Source organism: Gnatocerus cornutus, chromosome 5 (genome assembly GCF_029298725.1).
Source record: "Gnatocerus cornutus isolate USDA-ARS CGAHR chromosome 5, icGnaCorn1.1, whole genome shotgun sequence".
In the NCBI taxonomy this organism is placed as follows: Eukaryota; Metazoa; Arthropoda; class Insecta; order Coleoptera; family Tenebrionidae; genus Gnatocerus; species Gnatocerus cornutus.
The window spans coordinates 9106955-9133331 of NC_142237.1; the positions used below are offsets into that span (position 1 = coordinate 9106955).

Sequence of the window (26377 nt, forward strand, 5' to 3'; positions counted from 1 at the left end):
GCAGAAATTCGTTATGGTGAGATAGAACAAACCGACTAATTTGACCAACGTTGCAAATGTGCTCGATTCACTATGGTCGTGCTGAAATTTCTCTAATTAACTGCCAACATCGTTACACCGCAATACAAATAACTAGCTCGGATAAATTCATTTTGTTGAATAGACACACAAGATGTGACGAAGTGGGCGGAAAGGACACCAAAGATTTGAATACGCAGGACCAAATTGATTGGAACTGTAGGTTTAGTGTTTAATGCAGCTGTTGGCTGCGAGGTACATTTTACAGATGTAAACAATAATATGTTCGTGTTAGTGTGTAAATCACAGGGCAATTAAACCAATAAACATCAAAAACTGCACGTTAATCATAATTAATTAATTACGTAATTTAATCAGTGCCGCAGTCTAATGTAATTGTTTTATTTATTCGGAGGGTTAACAAATGTATCTAATAAATGTAATTCAAAATCTAATAATTAAATATTATCAATAGCAATTTTACATAATTAAAATTGATTAAAAAAGTTTTTGGAAAGGTGTAAAATTTTACATATTTTCGCAAATTTTCGAAAACTGAAAAAGTGAAAATAAAACTCATAAGTTCAATTTAATTTCTAGATTTTATTGTATTTGACCTGCAGACAAGTGTTTGAAGAGAAACTTTAATTTCCGGTTTGAAATACCTATCTTTGACAAAAGTTGGTTTGCTGGAGATGTTTACTAAACTGAGTTGATCAATTTTCAATCAACCTGGTAAACACAAGCCTCTAGTATTTCCACAACTATGTATTGTATATTTATAAAATTAATATAAAGGGCTGTCTCAGGTAAATCAATATTTACCTATTTTACCATCATTTTAAATTAATTAATCGCCATTAGAGTGGTAAATTTTTTTCAATTTTCAAATCAATAGAATTGTTAAAATCATAATTATTGCTAAGTAACGGCAACTTCAAACTTACAATGAGATTAATAAACGATTTACTTTGGAACGATGGCCATTAAAACCGCAAGAAATTCATTTAGCCAGGAAAATTGTATGCGAAGTTTCAACAGTTGTTTTGAACTTTTACTTTTTTCATTGAAATTGGATGACGCAAGTTCGAACGGTGTATTCACATTTAGGGTCAGAATTATTATTTTTCTTTGTTTCTTCATGCATGTTTTGGTCTTCACCAGCTTCTCTGTCAACCCGGCTCTTGGTTCTCCGAGCAATTATGAGTCTAGTTTATATTCTAATCTAAAATTTTGATTGTGAAGCTCCCCTGTAAGACCTTTCAACCAAATAGATCTCTATTAGTTAACGTGGCATTTCTGTAAGTCTTGATTACATGTCGAACCTGATAAGACAGAAAATTTACATAAACCAAATTGATTAGATTGACTTAGTAGCGAATTGTAGGTACACTAAAATTATGGTAAGTAACGGCAACCTGTTTTATCGTATTTGTCGATAACAAACCAACTGGCAATTAGCCAATGCCCAGTTAAATTTAACTCGCACAGAAGCAAACCATGAATTGGAAAGTGAGAATAACATTAGACCGTAATTAAAAGAAATCCTCTAGATGTGCCACTAAAACCGCAAAACATTTTGTTTATTCATTCGCCATCGTTTTTCTCGCAATTTGTTAGAAAAAAATTGTTCTTAGATTTTCCAAAAGTCAAAAGTTGCAGTTTTTTGCGAAAATTCATGACTAAAACTATGACAAAGTTCTGAAATCGATTTCTCGCTTATTTTTGGTTCGAAAAAATCCGTGCTCAATATCTCGGAAACTACGACAGATATTAACTTGTCTCCTATATTAAGTTTCTCTTTATTGACCAAGAGGATTTTGTTTTCAATCATGCGGTATATTTAATAAAGACATGGTAAAAAATTGCCATTTTTACTGAAGAGCTGATTTAACACTGCGTTATCAAAAAGTTTTCCAATTAGGGAAAGCTGGAATTGGTAATACAGCACAGAAAAATTAATGATCTCCCAAGCTTACAAATGAACTAATTAATAAAATTAAAAAGCAATCGCATTTGCGATTTTAACAACACTTATTAGAAGTGTAAAAAAGAAAATAATAAGATAAGAAGATTGAATAGGTCATACTTAAGACCCCAAGACCGAATTTTGTGGCGTCAGAGTCTTTTCAGATTTCTAACACATTGTAATGTATTCCGCATTTTGTTTAGAGATTCCTCAATAAAAAAATTAAAAAACAGCCTATTATAATTTAAAGTAGGTACAACTTGGAACTTGGGAGTGTTGCTTTTTTATTGTTAAGTTAAGGAAAATTGAATAATCTTATTCATAAAACGTCCTTTGTTCCGCGGCATGTAGATGAGATCCATCATTTGCGAGTTTCCCTGAAGAAAAATGCTTTTATTGTTGTTCTTCTTTGTCGCAATTAGCAAACAAGAATTAAATTTTGCAACAGCGGTCCCAACAGTGTCACCAACTTGTTTTTAATTAGCAGCCAGAAATTATGAATCGTCAGGGTAACCGCTACCCCGGAATCAAGTCCCACAGCTCTTCTCCTTGGCCTCGCGCAATGCGCGCCTACGTGCTTTTGCATAAATTTCTAAAAATAGAAACCTAAAATGTGTTGAAAGCTTTCAGAAATAATGGATTAAACCAAAATGATAAGAAAATAGTATTTAACGTTAAAGACGTCGTCTACGAAGCAGAAAAAAATTAAATTTCAATCTCCTCAAGACACGGACTCCTCTCATCGTAATTAAAAACTCAACACAAGAGTATTAATATTAATTCCGATAATGGTCACAACTCCGGAGACGAACTTAATTAAATAAAAAATCGCCTTAATTGATTGGACAAAAGGAGGAACTGAATTATCGACAGTTCCACTAATCCGTTCCTTATGAATATTTCGCCGAGCGTCGCAAAGTTTTTAAGAGAGGAAAGAAATTTGGTTACTCCTTATTGCATTACCACAAGTCCCATTTACGTGTATGCAGTGGATTCTCTGAAATTCGAGGTTTTTTTGTTGGAAATTGTCCGAGTGTGTTTTGGGCCAGAGCTTTTTAAGGATTTATTGGAAAAGTTATTAGAGGGACGGTACAATTAAATTGAAATTTTTGCTACGGGCGCATCTTGAACGAATCGATCGGACCCGAATAACTAACATATAAATAATTAAAATTAACTGCTTTTTGGTAGCTTGCCAAAGCGTGTACTCTGCCAAAGTTCGCCATGGTAGGCGGAGCAGAGCTTTGAGTTTATTGTTCGAGATACATGCTGGGGAAATATTGCAATTTTTAAAAAGATTTCTTCACGCCAAACTTTCAGGCAAGTTTCGACGTTATTAAGAAAGTTAATATAGGAATTAGAGTCTTGCACCGATAACTTTTTATGCCGTTCTATTGTGATAGAAAACTGTACACTCATTTTCCAGCTGCTGTCGTTTTGGTTTTTAGGCGAAATATTTCACGAGCAAAAAAGACTTAATATCAATAAATACATCCCCCCTCCAATGCTACATTAGACGTTTAAAAGCCCTAGGCCTTTCGTATCCATCACTCAATCTAATTGATTTTCCTATTGGATTTTTTTGAGACGCCTCAATGTACATTTCATCACTTCACAAAAAGTCGAAGTAAAAAGTAACACAATTCACATGCATTTCGTCGCTGCTCTCACAGATAATTGTTTTTGTTACGACGAAAGGTCCCAACTCGATGAATAAAAGATAGTAGAGCTGGATTGTTTGTGTTTTTGTACTTTGAATTACACATGTTGTAGAAAAAATATTTTTGGAGGCTCTAATTGGTTCGTTGTTTACTCGTACCGTAACGAACTAATAAATGTTAATAACGCATTCGTCAGGATGCTGTTGATGTGCTGAATTAATTACAGAACAATTAAGCTGAAGAATAATTAAATCTACATTCGAAAATTGCGTTTGCTTTGTTTGAAATGCGCGACAGGATAAATGCATATTTTCTATACACCGGCTTCCGACATTTTCATAATGCGAGTTATTTTACGATTAAAACAATTCAACTAATTAATATTTTAACCTACTTTTATACTTCCGTTGTTTGTTGGGTTTATGGATCAAGCTTTTGTCCAATTAGCTCGAAATAAATTACTATTTATGTCATCTTAAACGATAGAATTTTTTTCAATTTTTCACAGTTTTTCAATTCAATTAGGATTGTGCTTCTCTATGTGCATATAAATAAATGTACGACGGCGACAGTTTGTCTTTATTATGCATTTAATGGAATAAATACATTCATTTTGCACGAGCAGGAAACAAGATTTTTTTTTGCAAAATTCGACAATAAGTATTTCAAGTGAAAGTTACAATTATTTTCGAAAAAATTTCATGACTAAAACTATGTAAATTTTCTTCAATCAATGTCTAGCTTATTTTTAAAGCAAACATGCGATCTTGAGGCTTATTTTACGCATAATTTAACCCAGATTCCAAATCCGAGCTTGAAATTCATATAGGACAACAAATAACTGAGTTATGGCCGATTAAAGTTTTGGATAGTAAATTTTTGGTTCCGAAATTTGTAATGCTCAGTATCATTGAATCTTCGACAGATAGAAAGGAACGGTTTGCAATATCGTTTTTCTCGCTCTTGCTTTCAACTCGGATTCAAATACCCAAAATTCGATGGGTAATTTTTTTGCAAAAATTTTTTTTTATTTTTTTTTTTGACCACCACTAGTAAACTGTTTGACCTACCAATTTAAGATTAAGCTAGTTGTTAGATCTCAAGTTTTTCTTTCGATTGAAGTATAACTGAAAGGTAGTTAACGTCGCTTTCGCATCGAAAAAGTTTCTTGGCGGTTTGAATTTTTAGGTAGTCGCCAGAGAGTCAAATTTTTAAAGATTCGAAAGTATTAATGCTCAATGTCTTAAAGACTATGACAGATGGAAAGATACTATTTTAGTAATCTTTTTTTGCAATTTGTTAGCTAAGAATTCGTTTTCAGATTTTCCGAAAGACCAAAAATTTATTACTAAAATTATGTCAAATTTTTGGGGTGATATCTCGCTTATTTTTTGGGTCAATTTGCGTTATTTAAGCTCATTTTATGCAGAATTTTGCGCAGATTCCAAATTTGGTTTTAAAATTTACGTACTACAACAAACAACTAATTGTTATGACCGTCTAAAGTTTCTTTTTAGTTTTAAAATTTTTCATGTTCGATATCTTTGAAACTGCAACAGATAAAAAAACGGTTTGCGCCATATGTTTTGTTTTTGGCCGCCACTCGTATACTATTTGATCTACAGATTTGAGATTTGGCCAGTTGTTAGACTTTGAGTTGCTCTTTCGATTGATTATAATACAAAATATTAGATTTAAATGTTGCTTTAAAAAAAAATTGAAATTCACTTCAATAAGACAGATTTTAATTAATGTCTCGTTTATTTGTGAAGCAAACCCAAGATATTGGTGCTCATTAATCGCAGAATCTCATGTTTAATCCAAAACTGTCCTAAGATTTTTTGTGCGTTAACAAATAACGCAGGTATAGCCGATTAAAAGTTCGGGTAGTCGCCAGAGGGTCAAATTTTTGAAAGTTTGAAAATATCGTTGGTCAAATTCTCAAAAACTACGACAGATAGAAGGATGCTATTGCTAATAATTCGTTCAATTTCTTCCACTATTTATCAATTTCCAGTTAACTAAAAAATATACCAATTTTAATTAATAAATTTGAGCAAATTCCATCTCCCCTTTGGAGCAAATAAATGAAATTCGCTATAAATTACAACAATAATTCCGCCGGTCTCCCTTAATGGCGCCCTCCAGCTCACTAATTACTGTTGATGCATATCAGACGGCCAATAAAACGGCGATTCCATTGATTCTGGTCTGGATAATAAGGGCGGCAGGGTTGCAATAAATCAATCAGGAGCAACATACCCCCAGAAATACGTGTAAATCTAGACTACTCACTGGAGGATGCAGAGTTTGAACTGGAGCTTGTGGCGGACGTTGAACGATAATAAGGGGGCGAACCTGGCGCCTCCGGTTTACCCACGATCTTCGGTGAACCCATCCGACGAGTCACGTCTGGAGCCGGAGCAAACACACGGTCCTCCTGGAAAGACATGAGCAATTAATTAACATAGAGTGCTAAGGAAATATTGACATTTCGACCGAGATGCACCACGTAGAAAAGAATTGATCGCTACTCGATTGACTGAAACGTGTCTTTCATTATTTAGTCATGAATCGGTTTAGATCGAAGAAGAAATAAAAAGATTCAAAGTAGCTTTGTTTGAAGACTTCCTACCGAGATAAGCTGAGAAGTATGTGCTTCTTGTAAAGTGCTAGAAGATTGCGAAATGGCAAATAAAACTCGCTTTTCTGTTTTATTAATGTCTACTGACAACAAGAAGATTCTTTTCTTGTTATCGACGACCGTTCGCGTTCTATCGGCCGGATTTACCATAAGCGAGGGACTTTTGAAGTGGATTACTCCACCAACAGGTGCAATAACGGCGCGTAAATCCCTCGCCGAAGAGCTTACTCTGCACCATTTACGAAAAGTGCTAGAACAATATTGTGTTTGCGGATGAAATTCCGTTCGACCTGAATAAATTTAATGGCGCGGTTATTGTAGGTTACTGTGCAAACTTGTTCAACCTTTCTCCGTGTGGTGTGAATACAAATAACCGCGCCAGAGCGTCGTCAATTCCCCTTCGGATTCATCTTTTTTACTTAAATTGGCTCTGCCCATCCCGTCGACTACATGTTGAATGACGATAAGAAACTTCTTTTTCAATCTCGATCGGAAAACGTTGGAACACGGATTTCAAGCAATTGCCCGATTGTAAATACATGCATGCACTATAAACGGCGCCGTAAATGTAAACTGGAACTAATTTCACCCTATATTACTACACAATTGCCTTGCAGTTTGCAGTTGCATGAATCAATCTGTAATTGTACCAATACAATGTAGGTACTCTGTTCTAATTTACGACCAAGAAACCAAAAATAAAAACAAACGGAATGCCGATTTCAATAACAGAAATATTTGCACCAACCGCAAACTTGGGGATGAATTATGAATTGCATTACCTTTGGTTACAAACTCTGGCGATGTCAAACGTCCACCCCTTTTGAGCTTTTTATTATTAAATACATTCAGATTTTCCGGAAACATTTTGCGCTCTCTACAGACGATATAACTTCACGTTTTAAAATCTTCAAAGTGCGTTTTTGTCCGACTTAAAAACTGAAAGTTTAGTTTGCTAATAAGCAAACCTTAAAAGACACGATTAATAAAAATTTGTTCGCAAGACGTGTGTCTGGAATTACAAATTTCTTAAGTAGCAAAGCGTTCTAATTGTCTTGAAACTTTTACCCTGTTGTTTCGCCGTAAGACATCGATGGCGCAATAACGAATTAAAATGATTGCCCGAAGTATAAGCAAAACAATATATAAGTCATAAAAAGTAACCGTGTAACGCATAAACCTAATTTACATCAAGGAGAATAAAGCATCATCCGGGCAACGCGTCTCCCCGTTTTAATAGCCGAGGCGTCTTTATGACGCTGTAAAAGCACGTTTTATAAAATTTTCGCTAAAGCCATTTCGGCAATTTTAGAAAAAAAAAAGCCGGATATCGCCTAACACGCCGAATGGATAATAAAAAATTCGCGCAATAACAACAGAAGCCCCTTAATATTGATTGGATGTCTCAAAGATGATTAGGTTAGCTTCTTCGCGCGTCGCAGAATGGTTTTTAAATAAGTGTTTTTTTAGCCGTGAGGGTGTAAATGCAGCTCGGGTGACCAAAAACGAGGATAATCACCTCTCTCGGAGTTAACATAATAAAAAAGGAAGTCTTTTCAATGTGTGGGAGTTTTATGGAATGCGTAAAGTTCAGAAGAGTAAATGAGTTTTTTTTAATGGAGGCGCTCGGTTATGCGTTATCATTTTGGATGCCACTTCAAAGGAAAGTCGATTTATAAATTGCTTTGATTTTATTTTAAAGTGGAAGAGATTATCTTATCTCTCATGATTAATTCAAGCGTAGATGATTGCTCTTGCGCTGGGTCAGAGATTAGAGAAGTAGAATAGGATCGTTATGTCATAATTGTCACAGATTATCGACTTGCTTTAATTAGGGTCGCCACAGTCGTTTGGAATAAGGCTAAATGTTTAGTCGGGAAATTTTGCTAACCGAGAGAGGAAAATCATGGGTTCAAGCCGAGAAGCCATTAATATTTAAACGGGTTAAAAGCTGTTAACATTTTTGAAAAATTAGGAAATTGCACTGTTATTTTTCTCATGTTGCTACCAATTCTATAAGACTTGTGTCGTCACGTCAACCTTTGCTAACGATAATTAAAAAAAAGTGAAGATTTGGAACCCAAAAAAAAACAGATCCGAAAGTTGTCTTATTATAATAATAAAGAAATGAGAAATAAGTACTTATTTGAACCACCCTTGCATGTTTATCCCATAAATTTTCCTTTATTTAGCCTTTAAAAATCGTATTTCGGGCCATTTTAACTATCTATATCTTAAGAACTAAAAGCCCCCAAAGAATAAAAATTGCATTTTACGTTCTTTTAAGTGCATGGTTTCACGATTCGCTGAGTTTATTCTCAACTTACGACACACCCTGTATTAATGAAGCTTTGGCTTTAAAAGTGATTAATTGTGTTTTTATTTTTCCGAGCTTTTGTATCTTTTCATCAACATTGGTAAGATGAGATCATTCTAACTGAATGAAACCTTCTCTCTGGTTAAATTCAATTTTAATTTTTTAGTGTACAGAGTAGAAATCTTCAGTGATGTGTAAACTCCCGTTATTCATTAGAGTGAAGTATACTGAAGAGTATGCACGACAAATCAATGAAAATATGCAACAATGCACCCGTTATAGTTTTAAAAATGAATATACAAATGTGAAAATAAGTGAAAACCCTGCTATAGATTTTGTGTGCTGAATCAATCACCAGACATGCAGTTTGAATATTCGTTGCTGAAACTGCATTAACTTCAACAACGCTATTCAATTTGTAAAATTAATAGCATTGCATAGCAAACAATTTGATTTTTTTATCTTCGAAAAAATCGCCGCTTCACCAGTGTTGACGAGCTTATTGTAGTCAAAACGTGAAACTATTTTATGAATTATTAATTTAAAACTATTTCTTAGAGACGCACAAATGTCTTCCGTAAACTTGAAATTAGATCCCGTCCCAGTGGATATTAGTACAAAAATTTAATTTCCTCGAGTTGTTTGAATTAAAATGATAAATTTCTCGAGTAAGGTTTGCGGAACGTGTTTAGTTAAGGGTTTGAAGACATAAGCAAATTTAATAATTAATTTCAGGGGGTTACGCTTTACGCCATCCATACTAAACAAGATATTGATTTATTCGGTGGTGTTCAATTAAAAATCAACTGATGTGCACCGGTTAATTAATATTCAATGCAGCCAACTGTAGACCCTCGTTCTTATAATTATAACATGTCATTTAATTGTTTGATTTACACGCTTAGCTTCATTTTGTTTGTTCTTTGCTCCCTATACGCCTATTGTAGAATTAATTACATTAGCTTTATCTGTTAATTAAATTCGATACCACTGTAAATAGTAGATTTAGAATGTCGGGGGATTAATGCGTAACGCACTCTTACCCTGAAGATAATAACGTTTCAACGCTTCCCTTACATAACCGATCACGCTCTTGTACCTTCATCAAGAAGATTAGTTTATGCAATAATTGAAAGGAGGGGCTGTCACGTCAAATCGAAGACCACCAAATTTATAAGGAAATTTTCGAGAAGCTTATTAAAAGAAACTAAGATTGAAAAGTTGTAAACTTAATTTAAAATTCTCCGAGGTTTTTAAACAACCTCGCAAGCTGTTTCGGCCGGAAATTGGCTCATGATCGCGAAAAAGAGCCACATTTTTTCAAGGGGAAAAGGTCGCAACGTAAGTTTGTATAGAGCGAACTTTGGGACGTGAGTTTTTTGCCAGATTGACCATATCAGATTTTGGTGATAAATGAAAAAGTTAGAATAGTTTAAAATTAGAGAAATTAAAAACTAATGCTTAGGAAACTATTGCACTGAAATCGAGAAAAAATCAAACACAAACTGTGACATTTAAATGGATCGGGAAAAACGGAAGTCCGACTTTAATTTTGTTTACTTTGCGTCCAGCTTCGCGTACCGACGACCGTTTCACAATGAGATCTATTGTAACATTGTTTTTGGTATTTCTTTATTATTGGGTTGGCAACATTGGTGATTTTATGCAGCTAACGTTTCAGAGTCGTATTGACCACATAACTGAATTATCTTAATGGTGAAATATCCAATACAGTAAATTTTGTCTTTCACGTGTACAAAAGTTTCTTCTCTAAATTCCTATTTAAAATTGAAACATAATATTGAGTCTGAAAACACTGTCTTGAGCAATTGAGTACACACAGCGACAAGTTAGTAGTAAAACCTCTATAGTAGATTAGCATAATGAAATAGGTTCTTGCAGGAAATTGTCATTAAATAATGCGGCTTTTCTTGCTGATTTTATTAAATTTATCTCTCCTGATATCAATAATTATTTTTCGCTCAATCTTTAAACTTTCAGAACTAGGACCTAATATTTTGAAGCCAAGAACAATGTAATTAAACCCGCGTGCAGAGTTTAGTTTACCTCTACCACAAACAATTTCAATTATTATTAAACAGTTGCAATTTGATGCATAGTTACGGTATGACTTGAGAAATCCTGCTGGATGTGGCATTTGGCTCGGATAAATCCTGATAATAAGAGAAGTACTTAGAATCCTGCTATGTCTCTGAGAGTCAATTAGCAGTTTGTTTCTAAGTAGTACGAATTTATGTTTCAATAACATTTACGAATCACGACGAGCTTGACTAATCTAATGCTTAAGATCATCATTTTAGGAATTTCTGGTGTTTTATTAAGCTACAAAAGCGAAATTGTAAAATGTCTGTCATTTAAAAGCGTACTTACTTTTATAAAAGTAAAGATATGGTTGCTACTTATGCTTTGTTTTTGCCAAATGGTTAAATTATAAACATCAATTTTAGTATATTATTTAACGAGCTTATAATGAAGTTATTATTGTCCGAAGATGTAAATTGTGTTTTAATCATACGAGTGCAATAATAACTTGAAAATATGCGATCAATGGTAAATATTTATTAAATTCAGAATTAAATTGAATCTGAGATTATTGTTTTTAAGTACTTGTTTAACCTGCAATATGCCTCTTCAACGAAATATTCATGAAGTTAATTTGGCTTTTCGAGTCAGGTTAAAATAAACCTTTTGTCGCTTATATAATTTGAATAAACAACAATACCTGCCATATTATTATTTGTGCGATTATTATGATAGCATAATTCATGAGCTATCGTGTTATCGGTAGGAGTGAATTATGCCCATAATCGTGATTACAAAGCTAGACTTTGTATGATTTTATGAAATAAGGTAAATGTAAACCTACCTAGGAGTTCAGCGTTATGTCAAACGACTGGTAAGCAAAATTGTCACGTTTCGAAAATAGTCGATTGCGAACAATTTGAAATGTCATTGGTTCATAGCAGTGGAATAATGAGATTTCAGTTTCGCAATTGGTCGAATGCACATGAATTACTCATAATTTCTCGGTTTGAACTATTGCTGTCTGTGCGTATAAAATATTGTAAGAATTAATTAATATAATAATTTGTTTTTTAATTTTTAAAATCTTATAATATTTTAAACAAGAATGATAAAATAGTTGTTTACATTCGGGCAACTGTAAGTAGAATTATTCGGGTCGACAAATCATCTTAAATAACAAAATAAATTGTTGAAATAAGAATCTTTGTTGTGGTAAAGGTTGCTGACTGACTGTTTTACCGCACAGCTGCACCTTTTCTGCACTGTTAGCGCAAAAGTAAAGTTACTGTTACTAAAGTTGCAAAAGTGTGAATTACAATTCAAAAGCTCGAAAGTACTATTATAATTTTTATAAGTGCAGCTCCATAAACGTAGGTACAATGTTTTTACGACCGATTTTATAAGCTTGATTTAAAATTTTTCATGGTAGATAAAATTTCGTAGCGAACTATATTAATGAGAAGTATCGTTCGGTTGTAAAAAGTAAATTGTGCTTCTGCAAAATTGCACCATGTTGTAGATTATTCAATCTGTCAGACCTCATTTTAGACATAAATCCACTACATCTAACTCACATGTTAGTAATATGTTGCAGCCGCTTTGTTTTAGAAACAAAAATGACTAAGCAAATGTGGTTATTCTACTCTGCTCCACATAGTCTTAATAGTAGTCTGTCTGCAACATTTCAGAAAACTGAAAAATTCCGCTTGTTGTTTATTTTTTGGTTTTGAAACACGTTGCTTCCGTAACAAATAATTCATATCACGGTTGTACATTTCAAAATAAATAGAACGCACAGGAGCAAGATTCCACCAAAGCACCATTCACGTTTCTCTCTATGCTATCAAAGGAACCACCATTAAACTATACAATTCTGGAACTCAACGTTTGTCTTTCTTCTTCAGCCTTCGTGCGTCAGTTCGCAGTTATGATATATTATCTTTCACGCACAAACATTTTACTTTCAATGACTTTACTTTTCTCTGTGTCGTTCACCTACTTATTTTTCTCTTTTGCGTAGCAACGGTAATGTACCTATTTTATTGTGAAGACAGAATGAAATTATTTATTTCGCTGAAATAACATTACGAGCGAATTAGCGTAAAAGGGTGAGGAATTTACATAACATTAAATAAACATGATGCGTTTTTTCGAGACTTTTTGTGTTTAGATTGATGGCTTTCGAGGAATTTACATACTCTTGATAAAAGTTTTTGCATTTGAAACCTTAAGACAAAAGTGAGCTATTATTTTGTTTTATCTTTTACCTCTTCTTATTGTTGTGTGCAACTACAAACAACTGTAATTAAATCTCGCGGGAAATGTACCCGAACCACCTTCATTTAGAGGAAATATACGCAGAAATAATTAGGTAACATTGCCGTTTATACAGCACAGGAGGGAGCTAAAACTTTATTATTTCATTTCAAATAGTATTCGACTATGCTAATCCTTTCTGATTTTAAGTCCGATTCCAAAAAGCCACTGTTTCGTGTCGTTAATATCCTTCATCAGACATAAATCCGCTAAGCGAACTGTTTCCCAGGGACTATCCGCAAAGCCGTGCGTTTCCATGATTTACGAGCAATGTTAAATATTGTGTAAGTTGGCGGTCTCCTGTGGCAAATAGGACGAGTTTTATTAATTCTTATAATTTATATTAATGGTCTAAGTTGACCAAACCAGTGGTCGCTTCTGTTGTACCCTTTAGAACTACAGAAACGTTGCCAACTTTACTGCACGTAGTTAATTATGGTATTTAGTGCGGATGATGCACGAGCTTGCCATTATAAATGCTGATCCCACGACACTGGCCTCATTTTATTAGCTTTGTTATGGAGAAATGCCACTTGTTTTCAAATTTACTATAACGTGGTGGCAGCAGCTAGACGGGAAAAAAGTACCCAAATGTCACAATCAACAATGATGTCGAATTTACAAAATTCGGTTTTAACAAGATTATTCATATCTGATTAATGGAAAAAACTCAATTTCCTACATTCAAATCTAACCTCGATCGGAAATTCTGGCATCACATGTGATAATAACATTTTAAAATTTAATCCTGAATGACCTTGTGTTTCTTTGAGGAAATTGTGCTCTTATTATCCTACAGACGCTACTGTTAAAATCATTACAAGCTCTGTGTTGTGTTGTCTAGAAAAGAAAATAAAAAATGTAAGATAAATTGACCGACTGCACAGGAAATCTTGCAGTAATCAATCAAAAACAAATTATACTTTGAATATTCATGACTTTTACATTAAGTTAAGTTAAAGCTTCTTTTTATTCTTGAATTATATTCATTTCCCTATATTCATTAAATTTATTTTTTTTTCATCTCGACTTTATACTCATTAAACTTGAATTGCAATAAGATGAATCACACTTACAGATGGTGGAGGAGTCATAAAATCTTAATCGATAAACTAATTAGTAATTAATTAATGGTTTTTGCTCGTGCTTTTTCTGTTGATGTTGTATCTGAATTGCTAAAGTGGTAAAGCGCAATTAGCAATTTGCAATCGTTTCACTTTGCCTGTGGTTCTGCTAATTAATTAAATACAATTCCACACTTGACAGTCTTATGAAGTATAACAAAATCCTTCGCGGTAAATAGTCTACATTAGAAATAAACATTGCAATTTATTACAGTCGCAGTACTTCAAAAATTTAATGGCATTTGCTACATTAACATTTTATCCGAGTATGTTAAATAATACAGTTATATTTAAACAGTATGAAAATTTAATTGTTTTAAAAAAACTAATGTACATAAAAGTTAATTACATTTCATGCAATATAAATTGTAATAGTACATACATTATTGCTTTGATTATTGTTATTAATTGTTAACAAATTTAAAGCAAATCGTCAACCTACAAAGCGCCCCATTATAATAATATCGAACAACATAATCAAATATTTATTTGCAATTATCATGAACGTATCAATTTTGGCACAAGATAAGTTATTTATTGTTATCTAACTTTAACGTTCTAGTCCGATTTTAGATGGAATTTTGTAAAATTTCTTCGAACATGGTTACAAGATATTAGAAAGGAAGACAAAAAGATTGATAAACTTTGATTAAAATTCTTCTTCCTTTCTTTTTTCGGTAAAATCAATATTTATAATAGTTATTTGCAGTACAAGCGCCGAAAAAATTTCTTAGCGAAACGAGCGGTGAGCAAACTTTTGCTATGAGCTTTTCGCGAGAGTACTGTACATAATTTTTTATTTTTTTTTCTATAACTATATTCTTATTATAGCTATTTATTTGAGAAGGATATTAAGTAATTCATAATGAACGAGGACGTTACTTGTTAACGTCCGAGTTTTTTATGAATTACTTAATATCCGTAGTAAATACAAAGCTTTATCGAAACATGTACGAAGGTGGCAATGTTACCACTCAACAGTTCTGCAAATTTCCAATTTTTGACGTAAGTTTTGAACGCGATGAAACCGCGAGAAAAGCATTTTCCAAGATATTTTATGTTAGAATTAATACAAATAAATGCAGATCTTCAGAATGTTTTTAATTTTGGTCTTTGGAGTTGCTTTCCTTTGCATAAAAACGTTGAATATTATGGATTAATGGCAACTGTGCTATTATGAGACGGTAACTATGCTATTATGAAACAGTAACTATGTTATTATGAATTATTTGTATCATCACTATTATGATGTACTTTACACGTAAGCATACAAAGGTATTAGATACATCTTAATGTTCATGTTTCGATAAATAGCTATTTATTTGAGAAGGATATTAAGTAATTCATAATGAACGAGGACGTTACTTGTTAACGTCCGAGTTTTTTATGAATTACTTAATATCCGTAGTAAATACAAAGCTTTATCGAAACATGTACGAAGGTGACAATGTTACCACTCAACAGTTCTGCAAATTTCCAATTTTTGACGGAAGTTTTCAACGCGATGAAACAGCGAGAAAAGCATTTTCCAAGATATTTTATGTTAGAATTAATATAAATAAATGCAGATCTTCAGAATGTTTTTAATTTTGGTCTTTGGAGTTGCTTTCGTTTGCATAAAAACGTTGAATATTATGGATTAATGGCAACTGTGCTATTATGAGACGGTAACTATGCTGTTATGAAACAGTAACTATGTTATTATGAATTATTTGTATCATCACTATTATGATGTACTTTACACGTAAGCATTCAAAGGTATTAGATACATCTTAATGTTCATGTTTCGATAAAAAAATTTTTAGTTATGTTTTCAAATGCATGTTAGTATTAATTTTGTCACTAAGCGCTAAATGTCAAAACTATGTCCAAATTAAGTTAATTTTGCAACTTGTTTAATGATTGCTGACATTTGATTGGCCGAAAAACGATCACATGTCACATTAACATGCTGTATTTAAGTATTTAAGTTTTTGATTAAAATTAATGCTTCTGTAAACCGCCTCTCAATTTTTTTAATTGGACCATAACAATTCAATATCCAACCGCACCACAAAACATTATAATTCATTTCTATAATGCACAAAAACGAAGACGACAAAAATGTTCTGGCAAATCTTGAAGAATTTCCTTTTATCAACAATTTCCAAAGAACTACTTTCTATCACTTTATTTACTAAAAATACTTGAAGCTACCAGTTTTCTCAGTGTGAATAAAATTTCAAATTAAATTCAAATTTCACTTGCATTGCTGGAATTAAATAAACGCATTGTTACGTTCCGTCGGACAAATTTTGATGCATTTGCTAAAACCGTTATTATTACAGTAAGCAAAGCAATTATCCATTTGTATGACCAAATAATTTTTGTTTTGGCAAAATTTGCATGAGCAAATAAAAATCGGATTTTAGATTAATACAAAATTATTTTAGAGCGAAAATATGCACGCACAAACTAGGTTTTTGACTAATAAATAAATAGAGGAATACTACATTTGATACTATTGATATTAGAATGCTAATTTCAGTGTTCGTGTAACTATCTATTAAATGTAAATCAATAATTTTCATTACCGCATACCATCCAACTCATAATTTAATTTAGCGACTTTACATATTCACATAGCAGAGTTAATAAAATTGGCTCTGTTATTAACTGTAAATAACTAAACAAATATTCAAGAATTCAAAAATGACAATCAAAATCATTTCGTTTTGAAAAACACATTATTATAGAACAATGCAGTTTTGAATTATTATAATGAAATTAGTGTTGCTAATCCGAATTATTTATCGAATTTAAATAAATAGTAATTTTATAACAGTCTGTTTTAATACGAACAACGTAGCTCATAATCCAATTTCAGCCGATTTGCCCGCAGAACTGTAAACTATGATCGGATCAAACGCCCCTAACTCAAAAAACAATGATTGATTACTATATCTGCAAATAGCCACGTTTTTTCCGTGATTAGTTTCTACTCTCCTATTTTGGAAAAACTCGCACGTGTCCAATTTCCTCCCGATTGATTTATCCTTCCAAAGTTATGTCATGAAGAGACACGGAGTCGGCACCGTAAACATCATTGTTTCAGTCCATAAATAATTCAGTTTTATTTTTTTACTTCTGGACATAAATTCTTTATGGATTAATCTCGTAAGAAAATATCGGTATTTGTTGTGCGATATTCACGGAACAACAGTTAAAATTCCATAAATCAGAACGGTCGAAAGACTTGGGTCGAAGCACACATACAACTATCAGACCGCTCATAAAGGATGAGTTACGAGCAATTGCAGCAAGTGGCTCACTTTCGTAAAGGATAATCGATTGGTTCCTTTTGAATTTTTATAGGACGGAGCCTCCTGATGAGAAAAACACGGGTAAGAGATGTTTAACATTACGGAAATGGCGTAACCCATTATGCACACTCCTCCAGGAAAATGTAGGTTCTAATTAAGGCAGAGTTTTCACATTTTATAGCTTTCATCGACTGGATTTTTTTCATCAGAGTGCTGTGTTTACCTCATTAATACAAATGTTTTCTCTGATTGACGGTATCGTGAAATATTAATCCGGACGCGACCCTGGTCTTTGTTTTCCCCTTATCAATTAATGACAGTTGTTGGGGAACAATTTTCGACACGCCTATCATAATCACTTTTTCTAATTGACAATGGAACAATAATTTCCATGTTATTTCGTGTCAGTTGGATTAAAACAAATCGACAAATCAAATCCGAATCAATATCGAGCGTCGTTCATTACATTAGATAAAGGGTGATTTATGCGAATGGATGAACCGCATCTCCAAGACCAGCAAAATGAAATCTGTCGCAATTACCACCAACAAACCGGTGATTTTTCATCGCGCGTTTTTCCGAACTCTTTATTAAATTCTTAAATAGATTCGTCGCAAGGCTGAGAAAATCGGAAAGAAGCCGCCATGATAGTTTTATTTCCATTGTGAATTGCTGTGTAAGAAATATCTAGTAGTCCTCTGGGACTGCAGTCCGTAAAGCTATTTCTTTTTTAAGGGATCGAAGACGAGTAATATAAGGTTTAACACAGCTTTCAACGTTATCACGTACCGACGCAAAAAGTATAATATGAATACAGCATTGATTGATTTCTTTGCTTTATCACGATATGGTCTGGAACAAAGTTAGAGCGCAACTCCATTCACGTTAAGTGCTGCTTAGATGAGAGAAATGCAGTCATACTTCATCCACCAGGTCTCCGCTAAAAAGGACAACCATTTGTCACCGTCTGAAGGAGTTGCGCTCTAACCACGAATTCAAATCAAATTTATTCTTTGTTGGAGGTCTACAAATTCTCGTTACGCAAAGAAATACGCCCTGGAAACGACGAGAACTCATCGGAGGTGCACTGAACAAGTTTACAGTTCGTGTTGAGAGTGAGTAAGTATATCAAAAATTTTATTTATTCACAACTCGCTGGCACCACCAAGTCGAACTTAAAACTTTTACATTTGGATTGAAAGTGTTGTAATTTTAAATATCGATTCAAGGAAATATTCACTCATCAAAAATTCTTATTTACTGTTGAACTGAATTTTGCTGCTTGTAATGCAAATACATGTTAGTATGGTTTAATAGGTACAATTTTTGTTTGCTTTGAATTGGCAGGCGAATCTGGTTTAGTTCGGTATACAATTGGTTGGTAAATTTATATGATCAACTGAGGTGATTCGATCAATATTTATTGAACATATGGCAATTAATTCTATAACATCTATCAAATTAGTAACGTTCGGTGTACGATTTCGTTGTTCAAAATTATAAATTAGTTGCATGTATTGCTTTACAATCAGCAGAGGAAATACAAATATCAGGAAACTCTCGAGTAATTTTAGTATTCTATACTCAGAACGTTTCTACGTGTATTTTGTGCATAAATCACTAAAAAATATGCACACAATTTTATACGGTTAAATTTTTTTAATAGTATATTGTAAAGCAAAACATTTGTAGAAATGGTGGAGGAGCCGGGATAATTTTCTACTAACAATGTTTTATTTATTTGGGACTGCAATTATTTGTTTAGACAAAGATTTATGCGACACTACTTGTTAAATTGTTCTTCAAAAAATTTAGATACAACTAGACTTTATAGAAATAGAGTTATTTTTGATAGACTTATACTGATTTTTACCTTAAATTTAATAAATAAATAGAAGTAATAATTAAACTTCGATTATTACTAAGCATAAACTTTCAAAGTCAAAACACAACTAATTTGAATAAAGAGATTATTACGTAATTTCCTAATTGCTTATCACTACATTTTTCATAAGCGAATAAAAAATTATCCAAGTATCCAAATAGGTAAGAAAAATCAAGAAAATTATATAATATATAAAAAAAAGTAGTGCTATTAGGAAATTACGTATTAATATCTTTACTCAAATCAGTTGTATTTCGACTTTGAGAGAAGGAAGTCGTTACGGGCGTGTGTGTGCTGTTCTCAGAAAAATGTTTGTAAGGTAGGTGGTAGGCACTATTTATTATATGTATGTTTTGGAGGATTTTCAATTGAAAGAAACATTAGATGTGTTTAATTGCCAATTTTTTGGTTCGTCAGTTCTAACAAAAGTAGTTTAATATACATACACAGTGTTTTGCTTAGTTTAGGCTTTTTTAGTTCTGCTAAATGTTTATCTACGATTTAAGACTGACTATGATTAATGATGGACTACATTTTGAAGGTTGGTTTAGAAATTTTGAAAACTGTCGGTTTAGATAGAAATATTTTTCTGGAAATTGGCTTCCTAGTGTTAAGTAATTAAGGATTAGAATTGTAGAAGTGTCTGTTTTTATGACGAAACAATAATTTTTGATATCCTTTGCTAAGATTCGTAATTTAGGTAATTTTAGTGCAACAACAATAAAATTTGGGAAAATTACTAGCTTTTAATTACATATTAACTCTGCCAAATTGTATAATTGTAGATCGAAAAACAAATTTCCGAAATTTTTATTTTCAAAGCCAAAATGCTTCCCTAAAATTCGTATTTTTAGTAATTTTAGTACAAAAGCTATGAAATTTCACAAAATTACAAATTTTTAATTGTATATTAATTCAAATTGCAACATTGTAGATCGAAAAACATAAATTTTCGAAATTTTTATTTTCAAAGCGAAGTCAAAATAAGTGAAGTCCTTCTCTAAAATTCGTAATTTTGGTAATTTAAGTGCAACATCTATAAAATTTCAGAAAATTGCTAATTTTTATTCATATATTAACTTTGCCAAATTGCAACATAGTAAATCGAAAAACGCAAATTTTAAAGATTTTTATTTTCAAAGCGAAGTCGAAATATGTGAAGTTCTCCCCAAAAGTTCGTAATTTTGGTAATTTAAGTGTAACAGATATGAAATTTCAGAAAATTACTAGTTTTTAGTCGTATATTTTCTCTGAAAAATTGCAACAATGTAGATCAAAAAACATACATTTTATAAATTTTTATTTTCAGAGCAAAGCCAAAATATCAGAAATGATTCCCTAAAGTTTGTAATTTTAGCAATTTTAGTGCACCAGCTAGAAAATTTCAGGAAATGCAAGTAAAATAATTATTTTTATCATCGCTCGTTATAGAAAACTCAAAAAGATGCCTGAAATTGGAAGAGCCAATTAAATTGCCGTCATGTCTGCTTATTATAGAAGTACCTCCATAATTTTTAAGAACTGATAAATTTACTCTTTGTCTTCTTCACTTTTACCACTAGTCGTAAACGCTGCACTTATTAACTATTTAAGACGTAATCTTTCATCATAATGTCATAAAATATTTTTCATTTATGTAACGTTTTCATTTTGAGAGCTCTAAAATATACGATTGTGACGTACTTATTCTTCAGTTTTATGAAGTGTTCAAAAAAAAAACAATGTTGTCAAATTAAACTTACAATGCTACTAAAATTATTATTAAATAAAAAGGTGTTTGAAATTGTCTCGTTTACTTTTCTCTAATGGAGTTATTATCCTATTTGTTCCCCATTGATCGAAATTTGAGTTATATCACAGTCTAGAAGCACATTATTTATGTGTCATTATCATTACATTTATTAGTACAATAAATATCTCAAACTACAATTTTCCATTTAGGTAGCAGCACTATAATCTTCTAAATGAGTAAAACGGATGTCGGTTATGTTTGTGTTCCGGGTAAAATCCGGCCTCGTACAATTTTGATTTAATAGTTGGCATTGTTCCTAATTAATCTTCACAATTCAATGCAGATTATGTGTGTTTGTCAAATTACTATAAATATTAACAGTTGTTAGTAAACTCCTGCATCCACAGAAACTCTAATCCAATTTGTGCCATAGAGTTACTTGTCTGTTAAACGTTAATGTCGCATACGTTTTACCTAAACAACCGCAAAAAGCTCTTGTAGAGGTAAAAGAACCTCCTCATCCGCCGTAATTTTATACACGAACTAATTTCAAACTCGTATAAAAACATACTTTTTACTAAGGACTTTCCAGACGAGTTATCCACTTAACTAGCTTGTGGTTAAACCGTGTCAATTGAACGTAGACGTCCTATGATTATCTTTCTCGCAACTGCTAATAAGATATTGAAATGTAAGTTTAACTTGTTGAAATTTACAAGAGAGTTTCTTCGTATGATTCCACTTCAATTTTCTTATTTGATTATCCAAACTGGGAGAAATCCGGCAGTCAAGGGTTGTTAGGTGTCAAATTTTTCTACTTGATTCATGAGGTGCAACAATGCAAAATCAATAAGCGACCCAAATCTTTTCAAGACCGTTGAGGAGGAATGCAGTGGTGCCGAGGATCTGTGCGGAATAAATAAAGAATTTTATGATGCTAGGTTTGCCACAGCTCTTGATCCCTAATTTATGGATACATCTACAGCATCAAATTAATTTTGGTAAGTAAATACATTAATTTACATTAAATAGATGCAAATATTTTAAGACTTGTAAACAGGAGATCAATAGCCAGAATAACAGTAATGGGCTGCTGACCAACCTACCCATTATTCAACCTCAATTCTTATCTCAATTGATGGTGTTCTTGAATTGTTGTTTGTAAATATTGATTATCCTTTTTATTTTGCAGACGTAGAAGCGCACCATTTAACAAAATTCATTGCAAAAATCTATGAAAAATAAATGATTTATTTCTATCACGCTGCGACTAGTCACAACAGCGCAAACATGTACATCCCATTTAAACCACAACTTTATGGATTTTGAAAACTACAATTGCGAATTCCAAATCGACTGAATAATGGAGCCCGTGTTCAGCTTTCGTTTTTATTTTTGTTATTGAGTAAAGAATTTATTTCTTAATGTAACCACAAATCGGCGTTTATAACGTGCAATAAATCTTGGCCTTTGCATTTTTATAGAGGGCAAACATAACAAAGTGGTTTTTAATCTTTTTTATAGCTCTCCACCAGCAAGATATGAATAACATTATTTATGTGGAGCAGATTTCAGGGCATTGTTTGCATCCCATCGCAAAGATTCCCGGAAGATTTCCCCCGCGGTTATTGATCTTGCATTGTTGCATCTCATACGTCAAGGAGGAAAAGCTGACACTTAATGTGCTGTTGCAGCGGTTTATACGGATGCGATAATAGAATTATTGAAGTGGATAGTGGCAAATCATGTCGATGAAAAGCCAGTCTTTTATTTATTTGCTTGTTTATATCTAAAATGTAAATCACTTTAGAAAACAGGCGAAAGGCGCAGAATCCGGCAAAATTTAAGCCGACAGCGTTACGAGTACCTATAAATAATGAAAATATAAAAATAGAAAAATCGATACCTTCAAATTGTGCACATTCGTTTTCGCTTATCTGCCTTTTTCCTTCATGCATCTACATGTTGCTTCATTTAAAAGAAAAATATATTAAACCATGGAATTTCACCACCAGTTCAATGCAAAACTGCGACTTTTTATGAGCCTGTGGATATTGTTTTGATTTTTTTATGCAATGCAATATTGAGCTGTTTTATTATTTTCGTTCATTGTTCATAAAATAAGAATTTTTAATATATGATATTAAAAGTAGAGCGCTTTGAACAAAATAAATTGCTGGGAATTTGTAAGGTATTACCATGCTTTACATAATACTACAATTTAATTAAAATTGAAGTCAGGACTTGTCGGGAGTTTTTGTGGCCACCCTTAAATTGTCTTCAAGTTTTAAGTAAAAATTTGAAAAGTTGCGGACGCTTAGGTACAGTTGACCAAGCTTCAAGATCTGACAAAAATGTGTTTTTTGACCACCTTAACTAAAAACTGAATTTTCAGTTCTCAAATGCGAACTAAAAATGACCGTTTTCTAGCCGCTTTCATTTTTGTCCGTATTAGGGTTATGCCATCTCTCGTTAATTTTTTTAATTACGTCAAGATACCAACATTACCCCCAATTTTATAATTATTTGGGTAAAATCAAATCGACAAACTGCTGTAAAGTGCAACAAAAACGTGTTGAATTATTGCAAATAAACATGTCTAGCAGTGTTGCTGCAAGAACATCAAAAAGGACATCAAACCTAATTCATACAAATTGTGAAGCTAAACATGGCGAAATTTCAAATGTAAATAAAGAAATAATAAACTTTTTTGAAGGATTCATAATTATTTACAATTATTCAGTTGTTATAAATGATTAAATCAATAAATCATAAATAAAAATTAATTAACTTGTAAATTTAATGATGTCGCCTAAACAATTTTGTGTGTATCACAGCCAAAATGTGCCATTTTAGCCTTGGTACATAAATAACAAATTTATCATTTATAGTTTGGCGTCTCGAGGCCCAAAAATTGTAAGTTTTTGTAAAAATAATTGCAAACTTAAGTTATTAATAAAAACAGCGATATTTATATCATAGTTATATTGAAATAAATTTAAGTTATCGATTATTTACACAAAAACTCAAAAATTCTCAAAAGTTACATTTTTTAGGACGCCAAACTATCGTTGATAAAAGAACAATTTTTGCATCAGATTCTAGAGATTTGTCAATTATAAGAGTGTGCAAGTTTTCAATTTTTTATTTATAGAATTAAAAACGATTATGAAGGTGGCTCAATCACCAATTGCTCTATTTGCTTGAGACTAAAAATACTGCGTTTCATGAATTTAGTAAAATAACGAAAATTGTAACTAAAACTATTTTGCTTTTAATGTAATCAGTGATGCCAACAATTCTCTCCGACTATATTTATTATAAGTTCACACGTCGAGCATGCCCAAGTTTGCTGATTGTAATTTCAAACAAAAATAAGTAACCACAGTGTGGATATTTATTAATGGTGAAATTTTAGCCTGCAATAATTAAAATAGTTAAAGTATCTCCGAATAAATAAAAAATGTGCGGTTTATATCAAATACCGCCCATCCCACACCATAAATAATTTAGGTCGACGGGAACACGATCGAAAATAGTTTACATTCACCTCATAAAAAAAAAACAGAAATTAACGATAATTAATTTATTACGCTAAATATTAATTCACCCTTCAGTAGCACCGTGTCGCGTTTGACAGACAGTTATTTCGATATTAAACCGAATTGATGATGAGACCCTTTATCCTGATTGACGCACGGAATCCTTTTTGCCTCTTGTCACGTCAATTCGATACACAATAACCCCGACCTGGCGCTGACGGAATGAAAATATATTATGTCGCCAACCGAAACACATGCCGCACTTACATAATATTCAAACAGATGCCTCAAGGAGTGCAATAAAACTCAAAGAGATGATATTGTTTGTGGGGGCTGCATAGGAATTCCGCGCGGAGACTTATTGAATTATGGGTCTAATCCGGTTGCCACAAAAAAGTCAAGCCAGATTAAGTTTTAACGAGTTGACAAACACGTGCTCTAATAACTGGCGTTCAAGGAAATGGTGGCAGATGGTGCCGGTGGGACTCTCTACGAATTTTCAATATAGTGGGATTTACTTCGAGATTGCCTTTCTGCATAATAATAGCGAAAGAATTATGGTAAATTACAGTTTTTATTTAACGTGCGTCCCTGTAGACCTACATTGTAGCATAAACTGATTTTCCTTTGACATGAATTCAAAATGAATTTTTTCGACTGTTTATGAGTAAGATGGGAAAAAGACGGTTTCAGTTCTGCAGTAATATCAAAAATAAAATTCAGTGTTGCATGTACACGAGCAAGTATCGTATAAATATCTGATCCCCTTCTTCCTCTAAAACTGTGTAGAACTTCCACCATAAATTCAGCTCAACTCAATTGTGGGGTTCAGATAGTTCCTTTTTTTCTTTTAAATACGGCGCACGATGTTGTTCGGAAACATAATTATAAAGAACTAAGTTGTTTTAATACCTGCAGTTTCTAACAAGATCTTTGAACAGAATATGTTGTGTTAATGATGTTATTACAAACAAATTACAGTTGACACGCTGCGGAGAAAACTTGTTAATTTCCAGAATCGGTAACACTTGACGAAGTCCTCTTAATTTGTCATTGGCAAAATTGTGTAGAAAAATCGTGTATTCTTTTCCAGATGTATAATTTTTCTGGTATCGTTTACATTTCTGTTCGTTTTTGTGTGATTCATCATAATTTACAAAGATGGAAAAATAAATGAACAACAGCCAGTTCAACATGTGGATCCAGTTCTTAAAATTTACAATGTTTTTAGTTCTTAGGTACATAAATTTTATGAATTTAAACAAGAATATGCGAGTATCAACACAAAAAGGTTCTAGAAAAAAAAAATGGATATTCAGACATCAAATAAATCCAAAGAAAAAAAATTTAGACTCGGGAAAATCTGAAAATTTAAATGATTCTAAACATTGGATGGAAGTCGCCAAATAGAAAGAAAAATTGCATTTTCTAAAATATGTTAAGAACTTGAAAATTTCAAAGAGTTTTAAGTTCAAATTACCTTAGAGATTTTAAGTTGCTCGGATAAGAAGAATGCTCTAAATTTTACAAAATTCTTATTTTAAAATTACATACATATAGACAACAATCAGCAATTGAGTTTGGTCACATATAGGGTGATTTTGAAATAGAAGCTGAAAAAAATCTTGGCTTTACGGAAAACGTAAAAGACGTTTTCAGTGATTTTTATTACTTTTAAGGTAAAAGTAAAAATTCCAAAATCCTCGGCGCCACTGATATGCACAAAATAATCTTAACAGCAACGCAAAGCATTTCGTTAATAATGTACCTGCGCATAGTAACCTTAGTAACCTTAGTAATCATTGGCGTAGCATGAAAATG

General features: G+C 32.5%; 1 protein-coding gene across 1 annotated transcript in view; it reads right to left on the reverse strand.

Moving 5' to 3' along the window:
* Positions 1 to 26377, reverse strand: part of LOC148174188 (dipeptidase 1-like) — a 122480-nt gene that overhangs the window by 54874 nt on the left and 41229 nt on the right. The window contains exon 4 of the mRNA XM_088035449.1: positions 5944 to 6088. Within this exon, the coding sequence (XP_087891575.1) occupies positions 5944 to 6088 (145 nt within the window). The remainder of the gene's footprint in view (positions 1 to 5943; positions 6089 to 26377) is intronic.